Source organism: Lactuca virosa, chromosome 1 (assembly GCF_052849685.1).
Source record: "Lactuca virosa cultivar CGN04683 chromosome 1, Lactuca_virosa_CGN04683_v6, whole genome shotgun sequence".
Classification (NCBI taxonomy): Eukaryota; Viridiplantae; Streptophyta; class Magnoliopsida; order Asterales; family Asteraceae; genus Lactuca; species Lactuca virosa.
In genome coordinates, this window is record NC_136426.1 from 330,702,968 (window position 1) to 330,714,695 (window position 11,728).

Consider the following 11,728-nt stretch of genomic DNA (forward strand, 5'->3'; position numbering starts at 1 on the left):
TGGTCATATGTAAACACTTTCAACAAGTTCGTTACCTAGATGTGTAAAAAAAATAGTTACCCAAAATGAACAAGACGAAAAGTAAGAGTAAATTACACGAATGGTCCATGTGGTTTGGGGGAATTTGTGTGTTTGGCCCCAAATTTATTTTTTAACTCGGATGATCCCTACTGTTATTTTTGTTGCGCATTTGGTCCTGTCTTACCTAAAAGACTATTGTGCCCTTATTAATTTATTTTTTTAATTAATATTCTTATTTATGTATTTATTCTTTATATATCTAAAAAAATAATAGACACCACATATCTGTATCTCCTCACCATCCCATCTCTCATCCTCCTCAACTTCTATTTCTTTTCCATCTTTAGTGATATCGACGTCTTCACCATCCCTTTTTTTCCGGTCATTCAACTCCGTCGAATCAACACCACAACCTAATAAAGATGAAGAGACAGTGGATTATGGTATTGGTTCGCCAGAGTTGAAGGACCAAAAAAGAAGGATGGTGAAGACGTCGATGTCACTAAAGATGGAAAGGAAATAGAAGTTGAAAGATGGGATGGTAACCGGTGAGACCTAGATTAAATTTCTCAAATGTGGTTTCAGGGTTACGGTGAGGAGATAAAGATATGTGGAGTTTATTAATTTTTTTTAATATTTAAAAAAATAAATACATAATAAAGAAAATTAATTAAAAATTAAATTCATATGAGCATAATAGTCTTTTTATGTAAGACAGGGACTAAACACGCAATAAAAATAAACAGTATGGACCATAAGAGTTAAAAAAATAAGTTAGGGACCAAAAACACAAATTCTCCCAAGCCATAGGACCACTCGTGTAGTTTACTCTTACTTTTTTGGGTAATTATTTTTTTTCATAATGGTCATATGTGAACACTTCCAACAAGTTTGTTACTTAAATGTGTACAAAAAAAAAGATAATTACCTAAATGTGAACAATCCGAAAAATTAATTACCTTAATAAGTCGTGAATAGTCATATATAGTCATATTCACCTGTCGCTACAAGAAATTAGAGTATTACCAGCGACAGACGTCGTCGCTAAAAGTGGGGTTTGTCGCCGCTAATACTATTAGCGGCGACATGTCGTGGCTAAAACGTCGACGCTGATGCTTTGTCGCTATTAATCAAACTGTCGCCGCTAATGCGTGTTGTCGTCGCAAAAGAGTTGTCGCCGCTATTGCTTGGCGTCGCCGCTAAAAACCCGTCGCCGGTAATAACCTATTGTCGCCAATAAAGGCGTCGCCGATATTGGTGTTTTTCTTTTATATATATATATATATATATATATATATATATATATATATATATATATATATATATATATATATATATATATATATATATACTTCACATTAAAATTGAAAAAAAAAGAACTGGTATTATATTAAGTAATTTAATCCTACATCATTCCATTCGAAAATATTAATACAACATCCGTTTAAAATACTCGACCGATTTAACATATAACAAAATATCGAAAATACTAGTCTAAAATACTTGCACAAACAAAACATAAAAAATCCTACAACTATCTACTCGTCATCATCGCTCTCCTCGTTTCCTCCAGTTTCATTTCGTTGTGGCAACGAACGAAACTAATCTTCAAGTGCAACACCACATGCCGGATCTTTTAACATTGTTTGAAGCATTTCCAACTACAATTAAAACAACATAGTCTTATAAGTTAAACTAGCATTATAATATTCTATATACAAAATATACATTCCACATATTGCATATAAAACATTATAGCATTGTACTATAACTTACAATTACCAACCTATAAAATACCATTACAGCATTGTACTTTCATAAACTAACAATTACTAAGCTATATAATACCAATATATAGAACTATAACCAAACTAACAATTACCAATATATAAAATATTATCAAACTAACAATTACCAAAATTTGAAACTATTACTAAACCAACAATTACCAACATTTTAAACAATTACCAAAATTAAATAGTCTTGTCACCTGTGATTGTGGCGGTGGCTGTGTCAGTGGTTGTTCCTGATCGTACATCGACATAACCGTAGAAGGTTTACGCCCGATGCCTCTGATATGGCCTCGTCGAACACCCAGTATTCTTTCAAAATAATTTTGTGTCTCCTTTGGTGTTAGACCGCTGGCTTCAGAAGAAGCTTGAGTTTGTTGACTGATCTCAAGGAGTAAAGCATTCTGTATTTTCAAAAAATGATAACACATCATAAAAATTAGATTACTAAATATCCATTGACGATATAAACACTTATATGAAAATACAAATTAACCACTTACGTATTGTTGCTCGACTGCAGGACTACTAAATACCCCTTGACGATCAGTATTGGCCTTACGAAATGCTTCGATTCGAGCGATGTCCTATTTAACATTAAAAATTAGATTAATTATAATTTAAATAAATAGTTAAATATATCATAACATACTTCTTTGAAACATGCATTGCTATACGAGCACGATCCCCTTCTGTTTACAACTTGTTGTTGTGCACAGACTCCTTTGTTTGAAGCCGAACGCTTTAGAAATTCAGGAGTTTGAAAATGTTCGACTGCGTGCGCCCAATTTTCACGTGACATACCATCGGGGGGGGGGGGGGGTTGGCTAATGCCCTTGGGATATCTGTAAGCCCCCCGACATTCTCAAAATAAGTATGCACTTTATTTTTCCGGCCTCTATAAATTCTTTGCAAAGTCGCATCAATGCTCTGCAACAACTGAGCACGCTCGGGATCCAATTTAACCTTATCTAAATCAAACTTATTCTACAAATACAAAAAAGGTAGTTAGTTAAATACCAATCAGAACTAAACTTAAAATATTGTCCAAGTTACCTTTAGATGAACCACTGTGACATTCCTTAAAGCGGGGGAAACATTGTCCCAACCAGATACGTTCAAAGGGATGTTCATCCATATATACCTCCCAATCTCACGGGTAAACCAATTACCATGGTTCCCGATAGGGGAATATGTTAGCTCCCTATCGAAATCCAAATCTACAGGCTTTCCCTTGTTTGCTCGTATCAGCTTTGATAGCTGGATGTTTTTTGCTAGGCCTCTTCTTTTTTTAGGGAGCTCAGCTGAAAAATATAATTAAAAATATTAGTCACGATAGCTTATAATAAATGGATAAAAATAGCTAATAAATATATCATAATAAGACTTACCATCCTGTTCGTGTTGTCCACGACCAAAGCCTACTGGAGGTGGTGGATCCCCGACTCCATCACCTCCATGTCCTAAGCCCATGACATCTGCCATCACGTAGAAGAGTATCGCCCAACTAAACCCCATATATAGCCTGCAAAATTACAATATGAATAGAATTATAGCAACATATTTTTTTTTTCATTTTTTTCAACACATCACATACATAAATACATACATTATACATACAAATACACATATACATGTTTCCTTCACATACTCATTATAGCATCATACTTTTTTTTTTCTATTATAGCAACCTAACTTTTTTTGATTTTTTTCATACATACAAATTACATATATAATTTCAAAATTCATACATTACATATATAAATACATTTTTTTTCATTTATTCCACATATTACATACATAAATACACACATTATATATACAAATACACATAAACATGTTTTCTACACATACTCATTATAACATCATACTTTTTTTTTTCTATTATAGCAACCTAATTTCTTTCATTTTTTTCATACATACAAATTACACATTCACATTCACAAATAAAACACATACAAATAACATACACATACAAAAAAAAAAATACTAATGTAAAAACACATAAATGCATCATACACATATAAACATTCTATTTATAAAATGAAAGATGAAAAGGAACTTGTGGTAGTCTAATTTCGAAATTTTCCGGCAAAAATTCTACAGATTCGGCAACAACTCCGACAACAACACAACCTTAAATTAAAAGCTTAAACTAAGTAAATAAACATCAAAACATAAGAAGAATCGAAAATAGGGAAGAATTTCGACCTTAAATGGGTAAAAATTCCGGAATTGAAGTATGATCGTCTCCTCTTGGTCGTCGGTAATGGAAGTCTAGGTCGCCGGTATTGGTGGCAATGGAGGTTTGGACGGCGGTGGAACCTTTCGTTTGTGCAATGGAGGTTTGGACGGCGGCGTCGGTGGTGTAAGAAAGACCGGCGATGGAGAGAATGAGAGAAAAGGGCAGACAGAATACGTAGGAAACATCGAACTGGAGGGGTTATCTGCGCGGACCTTTAGCGGCGACGAGTATTAGCAGCGACGAATGGGTATTAACGGCGACAAGCCAGGAGGGAAAAGTCAGCGCCTTTTATCACGCCGTTACAACCGTTCGATTGAATACAGATCGAACGGATATGGTTCATTTGACGCGGATCGCTACTGTTGAGTATTAGCGGCAACGGCTTTAGCGGCGACACTGGGCATTAGCGGCGACATGTAACGCGTCATTTACATGTTGCCGCTAATGCCTAGTGTCGCTAAAGCCGTCGCCGCTAATACCCACATTTCTTGTAGTGTGTCTTTATACATCAAAGCTATCTTGGTCGCCCATAAAACATTTATGCAAATTTAATGTTGTTTAAGAGTTTGATCCAGCATGAGTGGTTAGTTGTGATTGAATATATTAGACTCACCTATAATGAGATGCACAGATATATAGTTCGATGCTTATTTCAATCGGAAAAGAAAATTCTTAAATATGTCATTTAACTTTATAGAACAGTATGCATTATAGTAAAAAATATAGAATTATATGAAAAGTGACGCTTTTCAAATTATCATTGATGCTATATCGAAAGAAGTGGTAGTCATCCAATGCATGCTTTCTTAACGAATCCATGAAAATTAAAGTAACTAGAAATAATAATTTTCATTATATACCTCACATGCAATCTAGTACTAGTTCATTCCTAGTTCCATCAAAGTAAATTGTAAACAAAAAAAAAAAAAACAAAACTAAAATTTAATGAACAAGTAACAAGTCATTACTTATTCTAACTACTAACTAATGATATACGCCACAGAAACAACTATGGGGCTCTTCACTAGGTGCTTTCCATCAGACCATATAAGTTCACCAAAAACGTAACCTTTAATCACTTTCGTGCCATCAGTTTTCACTGTCAGCTGAAACTTCTTTACTTCACCTTGCTTCTGAAAATTCAGAACTTTTGGTTCCACGTCTACCGATATCCCAACCGGGCTCCTAACACGAACTAGATAGATGCCAGGTTTATCAACATTCTTAAGTTTCCTTGTGACAGTGACTGTACCAGATAGTTTATGGACAGTTATGGAAGGGTAGTTTAAATCTAAGATGCCGTTGTTTGATTCTGGGCATTCGTAAGGGTACCCAGAGAACTTCTGAAGAATGGTTTGGTTGTATCCACTAGCGCAAAGAAAGTCAAGGTAGTCGTTTGCACTTATGTCGTAAACCAATCCTGGATCCATTGCACGGTTTGGGCAAATTTCTCCAGCTCCACGGCTGAATGGATTTGCCTCACTCTTACTGGCATCCATCATTGGCTGCCCCTCGTTGTCTCTTGAATTTGCTGCACGAAAACCATATCAACAATCAAACGCTAACCTACTACAATATAATGTATATAGAAGAAAGTTTAATAATTCATCTGAGGACTAGATGTACTTAATTAATTACCAGTTGTCATGATAGCGGATTTGATGGCAGCAGGACTCCAGTCAGGGTGAACGTTCTTGAGGAGTCCAACAACTCCAGAAACATGTGGGCATGACATAGAAGTACCTGATTCTATGTTATATGGTATGTCTGTTTTCGAATCTTGGGTGAACGCTGCAATGATATTCACTCCAGGTGCTGTAATATCAGGCTGTGTAAAATTCAAGATAGCTTTCAGTCACTTATTATCGATATAATTAACACTATTTATATATCTTTGGCAGAGAAAATTAAACACCTTGAGAATCCCTGGGGTGATTATATTTGGACCCCTGGAGGAGAAAGCTGCCATCGATGGAGCAGGTTTAATGTTTACCACAGGTGCAGGATGTGTGATGTACCCCAATGGATCCCTATAATAACATAATACATGTTTCTTGTCAGTAGAGCATATAACATGTCATGTAAGATATATTAGAGATAAAAGGATATTAATGAACTTACTTTGTAGAGCTGAGATAAGCATAGAGACGAAGCCCATCAGCATAAGTGATGTGTGTTGCTGGAATGAAGTGAGGATCAGCGATTATTTCATTACCACTGGACTTGTCATTACAAAGAATCATGCCAGAAGCACCAGCAAGACGAGCTACTTTTCCCTTTTCAACTCTTCCATTGCTTCCCCTTAGGCACACCAAAATCTTCCCATGCACCTTATTCGGATCGAGTGCACCGTCCTTGCAAAGCATCCTACACTCATATATACAATCACAAAACCTAAATAATGAAAAAGATTCAAGTAAAAAAAGTAAGTATAACATACGCATTCGTCATTGATGCATTTGCAGCTTTAGCATTTGCAGCATTAAGTAGAGGATACAATCTCTCAGCTGGCAAGGGTTTCGACAGGCTTAATCCCTGTTATTTTAGAATCGTCATGAATAAAAGTAAAGAACGTTATATATCTCACAAACGTGAACTACAACAAGTAAAAAAAAGTGTTTAAACCTTTAGGCGGAGTCCACTACGAAGTTCCACAAAAGCTTGAAACTCGCGATCGATTGTACTAGCTCCAACGGTTAATATCCAAGGAGCCACATTGGTGACAGTTCCAGGAGCGGGTCCCTCATTTCCTGCAGAAAACACGACGGTGATACCTTTCGCGATAGCATGGAAGGAAGCGATGGCTATCGCATCTTGGAAATAATCTGAAGGGGGGCCTCCAAGAGAGACTGATAATACATCAACACCATCTTCAATCGCAACATCAAAGCCTTTCAAGATATCTGCTTCTGTACATTCACCTCCCGTTATAGTTTGAGGCCAGCAGACTTTATACGCGGCGACCCGTGCTCTTGGTGAACCACCTTTGGCTGTTCCGTTTCCTATTCCATTGATACTCACTCCTGATACGAAGTTACCACCAGCAGTTGACAACGTGTGGCTACCATGTCCTTCATGGTCACGTGCATTGTTCATTGAAGTAGTCAAGGCTCCATACAAGGCTATGTACCCTTTGTTAAAGTACTTCGCACCAATAAGTTTACTGCAAAGATCAATAACTAGTATATAAATAATTGATTAAGGACACAAGAATTATGTATATCTTAATGCAGAATGAATGATAGAGATATGGCATATATCTAGCTAGAGAAAGGAAAAGTAACAATAATGCGTACTTGTTGCATGCTACTGAGGTTTGGTTCTCACATCCGCCCTTCCACTTTGATGGAATGGGCCCATAACCATCGTCACTGAAGCTTTGTGATTCAGGCCAAACACCTGATCGATGTAGGTGATATATATATAATTAAGATGTTCCATTGGTATTTAATTTTTTTAAACAAAATGAGTATATATATATATATATGAATGAGGATCAAAAATTGAAATCTGAAACTAGAAATTGATTAATTACGTACCAGTGTCAAGGTTAGCAATGATGATGTTTTTACCAAATTTTGCTTTCCTCCACAAAGAGGATGAATCAATGACACCATTTCTTTCAAGCTTCAAAAAATCCCAGGAATGGGTTGTGTGTAGTTTTAGCCCCTTATTTGGAAACACCGACACAACATCGGGATGATCTACATGATTTCAGTAAAAAATGTAATTCCCTGCACAGTAACATAATAAATAGTATGAACCTGTATATTGTAATTAGCATAGTAATTACCTGCAAGTTTAGCAGCAGCATCCTCGTCAAGAATAGCAGAGAAACCATTAATATGCTTATCGTATGAGTAAATCAATTCCTCATCAACACTCACTTTGCTGTACATGCAAAACATTATAATAATAATAATTAATTAGTACTTCCTAGCTTGAGGTGAAATGATATGTGTGTTTTTTTGTATTTACATGATGCATGCATGTATAGAGATTTACCTTCCTAAAATCGAACGAAGAAACTCAAAGTGAGACTCTTTAATCTCAGACGCTTCAAGTCCATTGTTATGTCCTCCCAAATAGACTATATAAGACTGCATCAATGTATACACATCAAATATTTAATCTAAAAGCTAAAGAAATTAAAACGATGAAGATCATGCATGCATGAATGCTGCTTCAAGTTGATAATGATAGACTTGAATAAGATCACATGCATGTGTACCTTTTTGCTGTTGAAGGCTAAAGAAGACCATTGGAGCGTACATATCAGAGTGATTAAGAGGGTTAGGAAACCTCTAAACAACTTCATCTTTAGAGGCCGGCTGCTTATGGAGTTTTAGGTGATAGGGTTCTTCATATATATATATATATATATATATATATATATGTAGATACGCAGGCGTAGGACTCGTAGTCTCATCCTAGTCTAAGAGCTTAATCCAATTATTAAGATAAATATGTGAGGTTTGAAATTTGAATTCTTCTTGTTTGTTGTTTAGGATAATTGATTATCTTTATCACCAATCAGTTAGCATATATATATATATATATATATATATGTCATCTATTACCTTTGAAATTTTCATGAATTCACCATAATAATCGGGATGGAGTTGCGGAGAACTGTTTTGTAGGATCTCCATATAACAACAATAGCTTATCTTCATTTTAATGCAACAACCATATTATGAAAAATCCGTAAATTGATAAGTAATTGATCATTTTGGATGTCAATTATTGGATATATATGGGCGTATTTAAATATTCTAAAATTATTTATTTTGATGTATTAGATTATTCATTATTCGTTGTAATATAGAATAATTATTAGATTTAAATAGAAATGATAATAGATATTTGGTATTGTGGATTAAAGATAATATGACGAATTTGGGATATTTTAAAGAAATATCAAAATTTTAGGGTGCAATTGAAAAGTTTGACATATTAAATTGTAAAATTTGAAAGTATGTGCCAATAATACAAAAACAAACGTCATTTCTCTTTTGTGTTCTAACATAAAACCATATAACTTATATGTTAAATATCTCTTTTATATAGTATAGGGATCTTTTGTGTCATTTATATCTGTATATATTGAAAGCAATATATCCGACCATAATCAATGGGTTTCCACAATACTCATCATGGTATAAAGCCACACATATGGCATCCTTCAGCGATGGATGTGAATCTTGTTTGTTGGACAAGTTGACTAAGTCACATTTCACTGGAACTTGTGAAATAGGTAAAAATTTATTAGACCTCATTCATATTGATGTATGCGGTCCTTTTAGATCTGCCACAAGAGATGTTAATCCCTACTACTTGACATATTGATGACTATAGTAGATATGAGTATATATCTAAATAATCAAACATAAATCGAAAACTTTTGAAAAGTTCAAAGCGTTTAAGCACGAAGTAGAAAATCAATTGGGCAAGAAGATAAAGATGCTCCGATCTAATCGAGGTGGAGAATATCATAGTATCGTGTTCAACGACTATCTAAAGTTAAGGGTTGAAGTTAAGTTCCCTTGCTTAAGCATATGTTTTTCTGTTTAGGTTTTTAGTTTTAGAAAAAAAAGTGAGTTGAAAAAAAAATGAAAAAGAAAAAAAAGTTATTAAAGTTTGTTGAATGAATAAAAATCTTACAAAGTATAATGATCAAGAATTATGAAGAGAAGTTGAAAGCTACAAATATTGAAGATTCAAGTTGAACAAAGTAAAGAATAAGGCAAATTGTCAGGTGGTTATTTATTGTAATTTTTCATTCTAGGTTATTTTACGATATATATGCTTGGGAGCTTAACTAAAAATTAATTTGAGATTAAGAAAGTTTTCAGGGTATGGATTCGGAGGGATACATCAAGTGAGTGTTGTTGAAAATAAGTGGGAAGTGTTTATGAGGATCGTAAGTATCTAGGGCTTGGGAAGTAATTAGGATATTTTGGACACAAATACATGCATTGAGGTTATGCGTAACTAGTGGTTTCAATTCGAATTGTTTTGTGTGATATTTGTAGGCAAGGTTCTATGTGATGTATTAAATCAAGTTTTGTTTGGGGCAAGTAAAAGGCAAATGTAGGGTATTTTGATATTGTCATATTTATACACACATACACACACACACACATATATATATATATATATATATATATATATATATATATATATATATATATATATATATATGCTTTATTTTAATATATGTAACGACCAGAATCTTGAGGAGAAATTGTTGGGGAGTAAAACTTGTTTTCAGGTTAGACACGACGTGTTGGAGGAACCAACATGGCGTGTCTAGGGTGGAAGAATCGCGAAGATAAAATGAACCAACACGGCGTGTTGAGGTGCCTCAACATGACGTGTTGGCAGCTGGGAAGGAAACCCTAATTTTTAGGGTGTTGCACCCTATTTAAAGGCCTTAAGTCCATTTAGCTGGCCTCCTAATCAGCCTCCAATGTCATCAAAACCCTAAAACGAGTTGTATCCTCCATTGTCAAGCATTTGAGCCTTGGAAGAAAGTTTGGTGTTCATTTTGTGCATTGTGAAGGAGTTAGAAGATCTTGAAGTTTCTAAGCTTGGAGAAAGAAGTCTTAGATCCAGCACCACTACCCATTTTGCAAGGAGTTTGAGGTATCAAGTTCTTATCTTGATTGCTAGATGCTTAGATCTCTCTTTTGGGTTAAATTGTTCTGTTTTAGCCATGGTTTTGATGGATGTTGGGATTAGGACGTCCCAAAGCCTTATTCTTTTAGATCTAGGGTTTTCATGTACTCCTTAGGCAAAAAGGTGCAAGGTTTAAAAGATTCTAGGCCTCATGTATGCATTAAGTCCCTTATTAAGCCCCTCTTGAGTATTTGAGCTTCTCCTAGGCATGCATGAATGTAAAGTTGGCAACATTACGTGGTGTTCCAGCTCTAGAGTGTCAGATCTGCATTTTGGGGATTTGTCTTTAAAGATTAAGTGCTTAATCGTTAAGCCACCACTCTTTTAAGTCTAGGGTTTGTGTTTGGACCCATTTCGTTGGTTCCTTGGGGTAAAGTTGGAAACTTTACCCTTCTAGATCTCATTTTGGTCGAGATCTGATCTTTGGAGCTCTTGGATTCAATGAAGGAAGCTTACTGTATTAAGCAGTTGGGTCTTAGCCGAACGCGGCGTGTTTGTTGGTCAACACGGTGCGTTGGCTTGGTTTTTCCCAATTCAAAGTTGATGGAGAAACACAGCGTGTTGGGTCAACATGGATTCCTGATCTTGACTTTTGACTTTTGTCTTTGACCAAGTTTGTCCTAAGGGGTACTTGAGTGTAACATCCGGAATCTAGAAGGTTAATTATGGATATAAAACCTCATTTCTAAAGGTCAACTCGTCGAGTTTAAGGCATAAACTTGACATGTTGGAAGTGTTGGTCACGCGTGTTTTTGAAGACCAACTCGACGAGTTGGATGTGGTTTAGGAAACCCTAATTTCAGGATTTTGCACCCTATTTAAACAACTTAAACCCCATAAGTTGGCCTCATTTCCAGCCTCCATTGTCCTAAACCAACCTCGAAACCCTAAGGCATCTTTGAATGATTGTGAGCCATTTTGGAGTGTTTTTGTGTGTGTTTGAAACCATTGGAAGAAAGAAAAGCTTGGTGATATAAGAAGGAGCTGCTAG

General features: G+C 35.3%; 1 protein-coding gene across 1 annotated transcript; it reads right to left on the bottom strand.

The window, feature by feature from the left end:
* Positions 1 to 5,686: 5,686 nt before the first annotated feature.
* LOC145110427 (subtilisin-like protease SBT5.4) lies at positions 5,687 to 8,390 on the bottom strand. The gene is made up of 10 exons (XM_079047080.1): positions 8,288 to 8,390; positions 8,062 to 8,156; positions 7,850 to 7,947; positions 7,596 to 7,760; positions 7,353 to 7,455; positions 6,682 to 7,219; positions 6,497 to 6,591; positions 6,178 to 6,423; positions 5,972 to 6,086; positions 5,687 to 5,884 (listed from the first exon to the last, which is right to left on the bottom strand). The coding sequence occupies exons 1-10, from the start codon at positions 8,372 to 8,374 to the stop codon at positions 5,687 to 5,689; spliced, it is 1,740 nt and encodes a 579-aa protein (XP_078903206.1). The 5' UTR covers positions 8,375 to 8,390.
* Between the last annotated feature and the right edge of the window lie 3,338 nt (positions 8,391 to 11,728).

What these genes read in the sequence shown, in the direction of transcription:
- LOC145110427 (XM_079047080.1), bottom strand. Translation starts at nt 8,374, where the DNA reads ATGAAGTTGTTTAGAGGTTTCCTAACCCTCTTAATCACTCTGATATGT. An exon ending in CTTCGTTCGATTTTAGGAAG is followed by an intron (nt 7,948 to 8,061) that starts GTAAATCTCTAT and finishes TTGCATGTACAG; the next exon opens with CAAAGTGAGTGTTGATGAGG. An exon ending in CATTGCTAACCTTGACACTG is followed by an intron (nt 7,456 to 7,595) that starts GTACGTAATTAA and finishes TACATCGATCAG; the next exon opens with GTGTTTGGCCTGAATCACAA.